We start from the raw sequence: 13,254 nt of genomic DNA, 5'->3' as shown, positions 1-13,254 counted from the left end.
GGATGGCTTGTTCAGCTTTGCCCAGCCTGCTCCAGGCACGCTGGAATTCATGCTCAGCCAGCCCCAGCTCCTCCACTCCCCCGCCACGGCGTGATAAATTAGGAGGAAAAGTTTCTCATCTCAGTTTGTTCTCGCAGTGCCGTCCAACAGAGCACAAGCCTGTCTAATCAGGAGCTACAGTCCTTCACCATCTGTTTGGAGCCTAATTACAAATGCAGAAAAATAATGTGCTTTACAATTGCACCAGTAAATGCTGTAAATGATTTAAATGCATGCATATGTTCCCTGCAGAATTCAGCATGCATCTGCGACTTCTTCTGCTCACATTAGGCACACAAATCAAGGGAAAAAATACCCAGATCTGACGAACAGCATGTCCCTAGGACGGTGATTTTTATCCCTTTTTTTCCCCCTGCTGGAATGGCAAACAGGGCTTTTTTGTAACAATTCATCCAGCAGTGTTTTCTTTGCTTCCATTTTAAAAACTGTTTATCACTGCTGTGTAAATATAGTACAAATTACTCCATAAAACATGTAAAAGGAGAACAGCAGCCGGGCAAGCCTGCAGCTGGCTGGCAAGGTTTCAAAGCCAAGAGTTTTTTTCCTCTGGGGCACCTATAGAGGGTCAGGATCCAGCTCAGTTCATCTGCTGGGGATGGTGACCCTCCTCAAGCCCCTGCTGAAGAGGGTGACCACTCACATTTCATAGAAATCATGGAATGGTTTGGGTTGGAAGTGAACTTAAAGATTATGTTGTTCCAACCCCCTGCCATGGGCAGGGACACCTTCCACTATCCCAGGCTGCCCTGGCCTTGAACACTTCCAAGGATGGGGAAGCCACAGCTTCTCTGGGCAATCTGTCCTGATGCCTCATCACCCAAGGATTTCAAGCCCTTGAGTCACATGTCCATTTCCAGGAAGATGCTTCCCTAACAAAGGGGAAAAAGTGCCAAGAGCTAAATTACCTTGAAAATACCTTTGCCATGGCTGCAGAGGCGTCAGAGAGCATCACCTGCTCTGCTGTGGGGTGACAGCTCTTCACACATTGCCCATGTATCACCAGTAGTCTCCATTCCCACAGTCGGTCCAACAAAGGCAATCCCACTTTTGACCTGCAGTGCAACCTGTCCAAACACTGAAAGGATGAGTCCTGCCCCAAAACACGTGCAATGGAACAGCCAGGAGGCAGCAGATCTTCTCCTTGGCCACCACCAAGGTGATGCTGAAGGATAATGAGGTTGTTTCAGAGGTGCTTCCCCCCTCCCAAAGGGTAACAGCACTGCCCCAAAGCCTCTACAATGCAAAGCCTGGTGTCACAGGGGCAGCATTTCTACCCTGTGGGGCACTCCATTGAGTGAGGAGAGGCTGGACAAGGCTTTGGACATGAGAGAGAATGAGGGAAAGCCACTTGCAATGATGGGAAATGAGTATCACTCCAAAGCAAAAATTCCCTTCTCCTCCTCCAGCACATTTGTTTGCTTTAAAGCCCCAAATACCAACACTTAACTGCTCCAGCTGTGAAGCAGGGAGGGGTAGCTGGCACCACAGAGATGAGAGAGAGGACAAAAAGAGGTCAGGCCTAGGCTCAGTGGGTCTCCTTTGAGCTGAAGCTGCTGCAGATGCGTCCCCTCTGCTTTCTGCCCTTTCATCCATTCCCCTCCTGCTCCCCACGCCCTCCTGCCTTGCTGCTGCTGCTTTGCCAGTTCCCAGCTTTCATCTCCCCTCAGCCACTTGGATTTAACTCCAAAGGCTGCTGGAAAAGGCGGCATGGGGCAGGGACAGCATTCCCACCGTGCCGGGCTGCCAGCCCTCTGCAGCACTGGGGCTCTCCATCCTCCTGGTGGGAATGGCAGCGATGCCGGCCCCGAGTGCAGGGATACGTGCCTGTCTTTGATTCACTTCCACCCTCATGAATTCTGCAATGCCTACACAGCTCGTTTTACAGCCACGGAGGAGATGGGGCCAAGCCCTGCAGAGCACGTGGCCCTTCCCTGGCCTGCCTGCACCGCCCACCTCCCTCGGCTCGGAGATGGGGAAAACATCTACAACCCTGCTAGACTCTCTCCAGCAGCTCAGGGGATGGTGTTAATCGAAGGAATAAAGCCTGGGAATGCACTTCTGGGCAGGTAAGGAAGACCATAAAAACATAAGTTGTGGCTGCACTTTGACTGGTGTACCCAAGACAGACCATCCTCCATTCCGCCACCACCGTTTCCCTCCTCATCCCACTTTTCGTTACCTTGAGCTCCTTGATATAACCCACACTGAGCAGCAGATGTGACTTCACCCAGGTAGTGTAATTACTTCTCTGTTGTTATATGCCATTCCCTATAAATTACTCATCCTCTTTTGCAGGGGGATCACCGAGAGGCTCATGGCTCAGGCTCCTGGCACCATCCACCCCCATCCCACGGCACCCCCACCAGCACTCCTTGCTTTATACACAGAGCTGATTCTTGCCCTATTTGATTTTTCCCCTCATTTCTCTAACCTTCCTGAACTGAATACCACCAAAAACCAAAGGATAAATTCCCTTTCTGCTCACTTCCCCCTGCCATGAGAATACTCTCCACACCTACCTGTGCGTCGTTTGGAGATGTTCAATTAGAACAACCAGGCTCTCAAAGGAATTCTTCTGTAGCTCCTTCACCTGGTCCTTCCTAGTGATTTCTCAGAGTTTGCAATCTAGGCTGGGAGAGAGGGATGACCAGAAGGAAAAATGCCAGCTAAAACTGTGTGCATCAGTGCATCTCCAAGAGAAATCACTCCAGACACGAACACTTGCACAGGATCAAGAATTATTTTTATTAGCAACGGTACCACACAATTAAGTTCTGCCTCAAGAGGTATTTGGTCTGTAACACGAAGGAGAGGAGGAGCAGAAATGCAAAGCAGTGAGAAAACAAGCAGAATCTCATCATTCCTTGGATGGGAGGAAAACATACAAGCTGGGAGAGCAGAGCACAGGGCAGGCTCTCACGTGGGACACATAAAGGCCACAAAGGGCCTTTTTGGTTGCCAACCCAAAGTTGGTTTGGGCTTTTTGACCAACTACTGCATTACTCCAGTGCCCAGGGAGGTGATGGGAGCGCTGACCCCCTGAGCAGCACCCAGCATCCCTACCCTCAGCCCTTGGATGGACCTTCACCTGTGTCAGGGCAGTCCCTGGCCAAGTGGTGGGGGCTGAAGGGCTCCAAACCCACCAAAGGGACAGGATTAAGAGCCCACACGTGCCCAGGCATGTGCCACAAAGCTGCTCCTCATTGCCACATGCCCGGTACATTTTCCACTTGTGTCTGGATTTTATGTTTGAATAAAAATCAGCCATAAAGCAAAGCTCTGTGTGGGTGTTGCCAACAGGCCCAAACTAAATGCTGGAAAGGGTTATTATAAAAAAACCCAATGTCCACCAATCCTACATGTCACCCCGTAGCAATAACCACCCTAAATCCTGTTGTTCTCCCAGCAAAGCCCCACATCCAGCCCAGCATGGAGATGCCTGGCAATCCCAACCAGGAGCTCCACCACTACTACAAGCAGGAGATACTGAGAGAACATACCACTACTAGAACATCTGCTAATAACCGAGTCTTAAAGGAAGTATTTTCCACAGACAGCACCCCTCAGGCATCACTGCAATGTAAAGCTCTGCCATCACACCTTTGCTTATCAGTTCACCTCTCCTAGACCATAAATCCAGCCAAGTTAAGAAAATAAATGCAATAATTGGATTTAGGCCAGGCTGCACTAGCATATGGGAGTTTAAGCCACTTTAAAAGCCAGTCCTCTTTGGGTGGTCTGTATTTTTGGGTGTCACAGTAGCTCACCCCTCTGAAAACATCTGGAGACCATATGCTGTTTGTCTACATGAATTAACCAGATTTCTGCCGAGAACATCACACCAGAGCCCCTCTCATACCTCTCCCTGCCTTCCATAGACCTCTCTCAACACAGACTAAAGCCACCTTAAAAAACATCAGGCTAGGACCACTCAGCATTTCACTTTCCTTAGAGGTCAGACAGGTAAGTTGGTGTCCACAACCACCACCCCACGGTCACAGCAGGAGAAATGCTCTCAGGTTGGCCACAACATACAGCTCCAGCACTGACAGCACCTTGCTGGGATGTGGATGATCCCTCAATTACATTTTACCTGAAAAAAATTAAAGCAAGTAAGAGTCCCAAGTGGAAAGTTTTCCCTTATATATGTCTTTTTTTTTTTTTTAATTACTGTATGAAATCCGTGCAAAACGGTGCCTTGATCCCTGTCACGGCTGCTATCTGCTCCCAGAGTTGTGTTAAGGTGCTCCAGGGCTCAAACCCCTTTTAGCTCAGCACCACCATCACAGCTCAGTGATGGGGGATCCCCCTGAGAGCACCCAAGTCCTGCAGGGCTGAACTTGTAACAGCGAGGTAGCAAAACCCAAGGTGCCCCCAAAAGTCCTGGGCTCAGCTTAAAACCAGCGTGGTGGCCCCAACAAGCCACTCACTGGCACTGGGGTGAGGGCCTCTGGTGCTTCCCTGAGCTCCCTGGCAAGGATGAGCCTTTTTTGGTCTCTTTGCTCCATTAAGCTGGAGAGTGACATGTCCACTGGGACGTCCCCAAGCACAGGGGACACCCCTTCCCAGAAGGGAGACTTTCCCTCTGCATCCCCCTGGATGCAACCACCCCCCTCCCAAGACAGGCAGCCTGCCTCAAAACCATGGCATGCCTGACTTTTTTGGGGAAAAAAATCCCCTGAATATCCAACAGCAGCACCACAAACTGAGGGAATCCTCCTGCCCCAGCTGCCTCTCTACACAAGGTGGACCACGAAAACGGCGCAGGCAGACCCCACAGCCAGCCCCAGCATGAGGTAGAACGTCATCACCACCCCTGCTGCCTCGGCCAGCTCTCTGGGCACGATTTTGGGGCCGTAGACCATGACCAGTGTCCCCAGGTAGCCGTTGCTCAGCCCCAGCAGTGCCGTGAAGACCACCGGGTAGACGTCTTGGTTGAACAGCACTGTCCGGATGTGAGTGCGGGGCTGGTAGTTGCTGAGGATGAAGAGAGGGAGGAAGATGGTTCTGAGGAGGACGAGGGCGGGCAGCAACTTGCTCTTGGGGCCAGGCACCTGGATCCAGGCCGTGATCTGCCTCCCACACCAGTCGGCAAAGTTGTACAGGAGGAAACTGGTGAGTGGCACAAAGTACTTGGTGCTCCACAGGCTTCCCGAGGCCTTGCTCACCGACTCAATGTTGGAGGAGAGGGAAGGGAAGATGATGATGGAGATGAAGAAGACGTAGAAGAGGCAGAAGCCAAGGAGGGCGGTCTTCTGCAGGATGGGGCGGAGTGGGGGGATGCCAGTGCTTTTTGTGAGGAAGGAGGAATTTGTGGTGCCTCCCGGCTCTGCCTTGTCCTCCGCGGAGCTGTCGGGTGGCACAGTGGCCAGAGATGGGCTCTCCTTCTGGCTGCTCAGGTAATACCTGGAGGAAGAGAAGGAGAGAGGCTATTAGGCAGTGTGCAAGGGGAATACAAACTAAGATTTGGAGAGAGAGCAGGAGAGAAGCTGGTGATGCAGGGATGCCCGCTGGACCCAGTGATTCCACCCCACCTCTAGCTCCCACCTCGTACAGAGAGATGAAACCCTCAGAGACCCACCACCCCCTTTTCCTCACTGTGGGGATCCCATTACACCCTTGATGGTTCACAGAGGGGATGCAGGCATTTGTGGGGCAGGGGGTTTTGAGGGTTACAAGCACCAACGAGACCAACGGGCCACATACAACAGTGCAGGATGTGGCAGAGACGGATGCCCTGTGGGGGCCTGGCTGCTGCCTCCAGATCACAGCTCTCAGCTGACTCCACAGATTTTGGGAGCCCCGGAATCAGCAGTTGGTGCCTCTGAGAAAGCTTGGCAGAAACTCAGCCAGAAACCCAGTTTCGGTCTGTGGTTTCGGTGAAATGGGGAAGCGTGGCTGGAGGTGCCGGAGCGCTCCCACTGGGATGCTGAGGGGTGACAGGACAGGGATCAGCACAGAGAGCATCCCACGGATCCCCCCAGCAATCCTGCTCGGCACTGACAACAGCAAACCCTCCCATGCCCACGGGATGCCCTGGCAGCGGGCGCACACACCTGGAGTACTCGAGCCTGGGCAGCAGCAGGTACACCATGATGCAGACCACGATGAAGATGTCAGCAGTGAGGAAATAGGCCAGGGCGCTGTCGGTGACATCGGCTGCTGCTGCCAGGTCTATCACAGAGGCCACGGCGCTGATGGTGCCGCCCATGGCCTGGCCTGTGTGTGGGAGCAGATGGAGCTCAGCGCTGGCGCTGAGCCAGACCAACCCAGGAGGGCACAGGTGAGGGACAGAGAACAGGAGGGGGAACCCAGAACCAGCATCCTCCTCTTACTCACACCTTCCAACACGCACAGCTCCCCGGGGGACAGAGCTCACCCCCTGCCCCTCGTGCTGGTCCCCAAACCTGGCTCAGGGAGCAGCTGCACACATCACCTCCTCTCCATTTCCACACCTCACTGCAACACGGGTGTCTGTGGGTCCCATCCTGCATCCCCTTCCAACACAGCCACAGCACACACATGGGTCAGGATGGGACTAATCTGCTGAGCTTGCATGTCCCAAGTCCTGCAGAGAAAGTACAAACCCTTTCCAAAGCCTAAACCTATCTTTCCACTGGCACACACATTATCACCTCCCTTCTGCACTCCCGCAGATGGGAATTCAAGCCACCAGCAGCAGGAATGTCATCTCAGGAATGTGGTGCTTTCCCCCTCTGGGATAAACTCATCAAAACATTCCTGTCTTGGCCCCAGGAAAAATTTCTCCATCCTGAGTTTTTCCCCTTCCCCTCTTGGTTTGTCAACCGTTCCACCGCACATTTATAATGTTATCAAAGCTCCAGGGAGCTCATCACTCACAGCTCCCAACCTGCCCCTCATCACTCATGGAAATGCATGGAAATGTTAAAAAGAAAGGAGGAGACAAGGCAAAGCTGAAGATTCCTCTGCTGGAAATAGCAAAGCAGAGGGATGTCATCTCCTTCCCCCTTTCTCCCTGCAACCAGCAAATATCCAGGGTCAGTTTATGGGTATTTACAGAAACCAAAGCTCATGTGACCGAGCGTGTTTCTCCTTCAGCAACTTCCCTTTATCATTAGGCAAAGCCAAGTTTCTAAAATAAACCCCGTGTGACAAAACCCCAGATGCAGGAGAGAGACAGAGAGAAAACCAGGGGGAAGCCCGAGTGCACCATCCCAGCAGGGCCGGGGGTCACCCACCTGAGATCAGGGCCTGCAAGTTCCTCATGGGGAAGCAGCTGCTGAGCCCAAAGATGCTGCTGGAGAAGACGGTGGAGGCGCTGCTGACCACAGCCACACAGCCCACGGTGAGGGCGAAGAAGGGGGTGGTCCAGGCTGAGGTGTCCACCTTCACCAGCACCGTGATCACCAGGAATGTGGCCAGCATGACAAAGAGGGAGGACAGGATCCGCACGCTGGCAGGCACCCTGGGGACAACGGGGGACAGCACACTCCTGCCTTTAAACTGCAACGTGAAGGTGCAACAGGGGGGACAGCAACTCCTCTGCCGCCAGAGGGAGGGAAGAAAATAAAGAGAGGTGGGGGGAGATGAGGAATACAAAGCAATGAGGAGGTGGAGAGAGGCAGGGAGCCAGTCCAGCCGCTGAGATCTGGAGATTAGGCACACAAACACATGCCTGGAAACCTGATCTGGGTTAAGGAAGGGTACAAATGAAGGGATGAGGTCCTTGTAGATTTAAGCCAAGCTTGCAACAAGGTGCAGATGGTCCATTTCTTAACCCAATTCAGGGGGCTGGTAAGACAAGGATAAGACATCGCTCCTGCCTGAATGAGCATGGCTTCTGTCAGCCGGTCCCCTGGTGACAAGGGTATTTTTAAGAGGGAAAACTTGTTTCCAAGCAATTAACCAAGGAATTTATTAGGAACTGATTTATTCAAGTCAAGTGCAGGCCTGGGTGCTGTGGTGGTGAGCAAGGTGCTTCACCCTGCTTCATCTCAGCTGGCTGCAACTCAGGCATAGGTGGGGGGGGAATTTTGGCTGCACAGGGAGGCTGAGCTCAGGATGCCCTGTGGCCTCCCCCTGAGGGAAGGGCAGGCTGAGCTGAGAATCAAGACTGAAGCCAGAGAAAGGCAGGAGCAAAGCCAGGGAGAGCCACGGCTTGGGGACCCAGGATCAGAGCAACACTTACTTGTTGACAAGCAAGAAGTTTCCAATCAGGCACAGCACGGAGGGCACAGTGGAAGCAATGGAGATGTAGCTCTCAAAATAGTCCTGCCAGGAGAAAAAAATTAAAAACAAAGTAAAAAAGACTGGGTGGGGAGGGGAAGAACAACACACGAATTTCAGGTCCTAAATAGGGAGTTATGGTGTAGGTGTCCACCTTGTTGCATTGTAGCACATGTTGCAAACTATTCAGGGCAACAGGCCATGGGAATACTGGAGTTCATCTTCCCATAGCCCTGGGCTGTTTCAGGAAATTAGGGACACAAAGTCAGAAGGAAAAAAGGTGAAGGAAATACCTGCCATACCACCACACTGGCCCCATGGGGCAACACCTGAAATAAGGAGGGCTGGATTTCTCCTGCTGGCTCCAGCATTTTGGAGAAACTCCCTGACTGTTTTCTTGTCCTTGAGGGCTGGTTTTAATAATATTAATGCTTTTGTGTCCTGATTTATGATTAGCCAACTGCCTCGAAAGCCCAAGATGGGAACAACCAGGACACTACATGTGAGAACAAGCTCATGCCAAAGCAGCCTGAGCAGGGACACAGGAACATGACTTTCCCTCCCATTCTCCCTCTCTGCACACATAAAACTCGTAGAGAAACTCTATTCAGACTCCACACCCATTAACTCCACGGACTTGTACATCATCTGAGCAGGTTGGCAGCAGCTCCAGTGAATCCCCACCAGCCCAGAGGTCAGGCTGGGAACACAGAAAGCAATAACCACAGCACAGAGAGAGAGAGATTTCTTGGCCAAGATTGCAGCCAAACGCTTACATTTTCAATCCACTTTATGTGTCAAAGCGTGCCTGCTCCCTCTCCTCCCCTTGAGGTGCTTAATCCCATTTTTTTCTGCAGGAATCTCAGCAAGCAGGTAGGACAAGGATCACAAAGAAGACGATGACCTACGTATCCCTGTCATATAGGCTTTCATTTTCTGCAGTTATGCAGCTACAGAGACAGGGTCCATCATGTCCAAGCACGAGAAGGCACTTGGCGCATTTTCTCTGCACGTTATATTATTTTTTTTTTACAGCTTTGTATCATTTTAATCAGTTTACAAGCACATTCATCTATCCTTCCCTATCAGAAGGTTCAACAGGAAATGTAATAATCACTCCTAGAGGGTCCAGATAGACAGACACAAATGCCTGTGCTTACAGCACCGGCTTGGCCAAGCAGGAGGCTCAAAGCTCCACAGCCCCACGATGAATTACAGGAGGAAACACAAAGCAAAATGCTGGCTACAACTTATTTACCAACCTACTTGAAACAAACCCCCAAACCATCCAGGGGATACTCAATGTACTTCCAAGTTAATTTTCCTTTGCTTTTGGGGAGGAAAAATAACTTTGCACCAAGCAGAAGTGTACTCAAAGTAACCCAGCAGAGATGCTGTGTTTTGAGCATCCCCAAGAAGCATTCATTCATTCCCAACAAATGGGCTCACACCAGCAGTGAGAAGAAAACTGGGCAAATATTAAATGTTTTTAATGCAGCAGCAGAATGGTGGGTGGCAAATTTAATCCTTGTCTGGACCAATGGAAAATATCAGGCTCCATAATCATCTCTCCTGCTCGTTGGTTTTAATCCATCTCCAGTGGTAACTCTTCTCCCTGTGTGGATATTCCCACTCATCACAGACACTTTCAGAGCACATTTTTGGCAGTGCAGGTTATACCTAGTTCTTCTCCCTTTCTGCTGAGCCCAAATAATAATAAACCCCAAAGCAAACCTGGCATCTTCCTCCCAGCTCCACCTCTCCTGGGGGAAGGTGTTATCCCTCAGCCATGGAGCTGAGGCACATAATGGCAGTGTTTAAGCTCATATTAACTACAGCACCTCCAAGCACACTGCCTTAAAAAAACCCCAAACAAGAACAAGGCATCATGGTGGCAAATTAGTCACAAGATGCTTTTGCAAAGTAGTTTTTATTCTGCTCCAGCCTGGACTTGGCAGCTGGGCTCCTGCCAGGCTGGAAAAGGAATCCAGGTCCATGACGGTGGCTGAAGGCACTGGAGTGTTACCTGGAGCACAGAGCATGAAATTGGAAGCAGTGAGCAGGTTTGGAGACAGGAGCAGGCTGGAGCCAGGAAGAGAGGCACCTTTCCAGAATCAAGCTCCGTGGGCAGGTAAACCCTCCTGCTGCAGCCCCAGGACTCAGCATCCCAGGGCAGAAATGGGGCTGACTGGTTTAATTTTCATCAGGCTCAACTGCAGGAAAAGCCACGTTGCTTTTCACGAGAGGGAGGAAAAAGCATCGTCCCGTGGCCATGGAGAAAGAGGAGAAAAACCTTTTCAACAAAGCAGTGGCTGATCTGACCAGGAATGCAGCTCTGCCAGAAGACACCTAGGGATACTTACCCTACCTAAAAACAGCTTTTTCAAGAATTGCCTCAGACCAGTGTGATGTAGAAGCAACGAACAGTGGGTGGGATGCAGGGAATGTGGGAGAACACCATGCCATGTGGTGGCAGAGCACGCTTCACCCCCTCTGTGCACACATCACCCCTCCCTGACCACCCTCACTAGCACAGGGGCAGACAGCTTTGGTCTTTAGGCAGTGCAGGGGCTTGGGCTCCATTGGTTTAATCTGCTCAGTACTGCAATTTACACCAGCAGACCTGTACTTCAGCATCCTGGTAGGAGCACTCTGCTTCCTCCTCATCAAAAATGCAGCTGGCTTAATAATTATTAAAATTAAAAGAGCTGTGGGTGTACTGGGGTGAGAAATCAGAGGGCAAACGTGGGCGTCGCACCTGGCTCTGTGTTTATATGAAAAACAAAAAGTGCCCAAACCACCTGAACAAGCTCGGCCTCAGGAGGAGGATGGAATGCAGCCTCAACACTCCAACACTTTTTCCATCCACCAAGAAACAAAGCCATAGCTTTGCCAGGGGGCCACAGGGAAGTAATCCTGCTGTGGCAGGGGGAGCAAGAGAAGGCAGCTTTTTTGGGGAGAAAGAGGGAAGCCATAAACGTGCCACCCCAAAGCTGTCTCATCAATTGCCCTGTGACAAGCTCCTCGCCTCATATGCCAGAAGCCAGACGTTTATTGCTGCAAGGAGATAGTCGTGTCACACCTGCCAGATTTGAAGGACAAAAAAAAAAAAAAAAAAAAAGACAACCAAAAAAACAACCCACCACAAAGATATTTTTACTTTGCACTGCAGAAATTGCCCTATGAAAGGCAGCCTTAGCCCGATTTTTTAGACACACCTTAAAACTTACCACTCCAAATGCAGGTAGAAGACAGCCCCCCAAAGTGGTTTTAAGCATCTCTCTCGCTACTATCTGTGCTCCCCAAATAAACCTCTACCTCTGGTTTGCAGCAGGTGAGACCCCAGGAGATGTTCACTCACCTTCTGGGGAGGTGGAAGGAGAAAAAGAGCAAGTTAGGAAGGGAAGCAGCTTTTTTTCCCTGCCTTGGAAGCAGGACACTCACCCGCAGGTCCGACGCCGCCTGCCCCGCTGGGCCGGCTTTGTCCGAGCAGTTCTGCAGCTTGTACATCCAGTACTGCTTTGCCGTGATGAAAAAATTCCAGGGCAGGAGGGACCCGATGCCCAGGAGGAAGAAGATAACGTAGGCCCCATGGAAGTGGTCGCTCGGCCTGGGCCGGCTGTACCTGTTCCCCAGGGGCTCCTCGATCAGGGGCTCCTGGTCTGGGGGGACGCTGCCGGCTGCCGGGTGCATTGTGCTGGCACGCTGCAAAAACAACCACCCATGAGGGTGTGATCACAGCAGGGTTACAAACTGCTGCCCACAGGCTGCTGTGTGTGGGCTCCATCCTCCTCTGGCCCCACCAAATCATGGGATCACAGAGTGGTTTGGGTTGGAAGGGATTTGGAAGGTCATCTCATTCCAAAGCCCCTGCCACAGGCAGGGACACCTTCCACTAGACCAGGTTGCTCCAACCTGGCCTTGGACACTTCCAGGGATGGGGCAGCCATGGCTCCTCTGTGCAACCTGTGCCGGGGCCTGAGCACCCCAGTGCTGCATGAGTGAGCTGAACTGGCTCAGCATGGGGATGGAAAGACTCGGGAAAAGCGACTTGGACATGGTAGGTTCCACCCCAGCAGCACCCACATTTCCGCCCATAATTAATAATTAACCCGTGCCCTCGGCCTTGCAAGAGCAGGAAACCTCAGTGAGCTCATGAGAGGCTCCAAAAAAACCAACAGCCGGCAAACCAACAGCGCCGCGGGGCTCCGCAGAGCAAGGTGTAAACTCGTAGTAACACCGCCGGGCTTTCCGAAACGACTTGTAAACTACTACGGCATCACCCGGGCTGTGCGGGGCGGCTCGTAAACTAAACGCGACGTCAGCCGGGCTGAGCAAAATGACTCATAAAGACACAACAACGTCACCCGGCTCTGGAAGAGGGGCCGGGAAGGCAGCAGGAGGCTTGGCAGGGGCAGCGGGACCCACCGAGCGATCGGCACCGACCCCGAGCGGCGTCAGCGAGACCCCCGCCCAGGAGGGCAGGGCAGAGAAAGGAGAGCGCGGGGGAGGCGGAAATGCCGGGGTTTGGCAAAAAAATAAAAAAAAAAAAGGAAATTTCTGGAGCAGGAAACGACACATCCCACCCTCCAGCCGCCCGCTCCTCCACCCAGCCAGCCATGCATCCCTGCATCCCTCCATCCCTCCCCGCAGCACTCACAGGGGTCTCGCACGGCTCCGCCGCCGCCTCCAGCCCCGCACAGCCGCGCCCCGCCCCGCCCCGCCCCATAACGGGTTGGCCACGCCCCTCACATCTTCATCACGCCCACTCCTGATTAGACACGCCCCCTTCGTGTTGGCCACGCCCCGACTCAGACGGGGGTGTGGCCTCCCCTCCTGGCCCCGCCCGCTCAAGGGTTGGTCCCGCCCCCTCCCCACCCCGAATTCTGCCTTTCTGTTCTGCGCAGGTGACACCCATCTGTGTCCAGGTCTGGGTCTCCAGCAAAGGAAGGATGTGGAGCTGCTGGAGTGAGGCAGGAGGAGGCC

The 13,254-nt window shown here is 52.5% G+C and overlaps 1 protein-coding gene across 2 annotated transcripts; it reads right to left on the bottom strand.

Annotated features, from left to right (window-relative positions):
- Nucleotides 1-2,787: 2,787 nt before the first annotated feature.
- Nucleotides 2,788-12,972, bottom strand: SLC29A3 (solute carrier family 29 member 3). 2 transcript variants are annotated; one of them, XM_017826165.1, is made up of 6 exons: nucleotides 12,929-12,972; nucleotides 11,713-11,973; nucleotides 8,231-8,313; nucleotides 7,281-7,507; nucleotides 6,117-6,279; nucleotides 2,788-5,466 (listed from the first exon to the last, which is right to left on the bottom strand). In XM_017826165.1, the coding sequence occupies exons 2-6, from the start codon at nucleotides 11,959-11,961 to the stop codon at nucleotides 4,797-4,799; spliced, it is 1,392 nt and encodes a 463-aa protein (XP_017681654.1). In that variant the 5' UTR covers nucleotides 11,962-11,973; nucleotides 12,929-12,972; the 3' UTR covers nucleotides 2,788-4,796. The 2 variants fall into 2 exon arrangements, with proteins under 2 accessions (XP_017681654.1, XP_017681653.1); XM_017826164.1 differs by having other exon boundaries at nucleotides 11,713-11,989; nucleotides 12,929-12,963.
- Between the last annotated feature and the right edge of the window lie 282 nt (nucleotides 12,973-13,254).

This window comes from Lepidothrix coronata, unplaced genomic scaffold (genome assembly GCF_001604755.1).
Source record: "Lepidothrix coronata isolate B3197 unplaced genomic scaffold, Lepidothrix_coronata-1.0 Scaffold124, whole genome shotgun sequence".
Taxonomy (NCBI): domain Eukaryota; kingdom Metazoa; phylum Chordata; class Aves; order Passeriformes; family Pipridae; genus Lepidothrix; species Lepidothrix coronata.
This window is presented reverse-complemented; position numbering and strand designations above follow the sequence as displayed.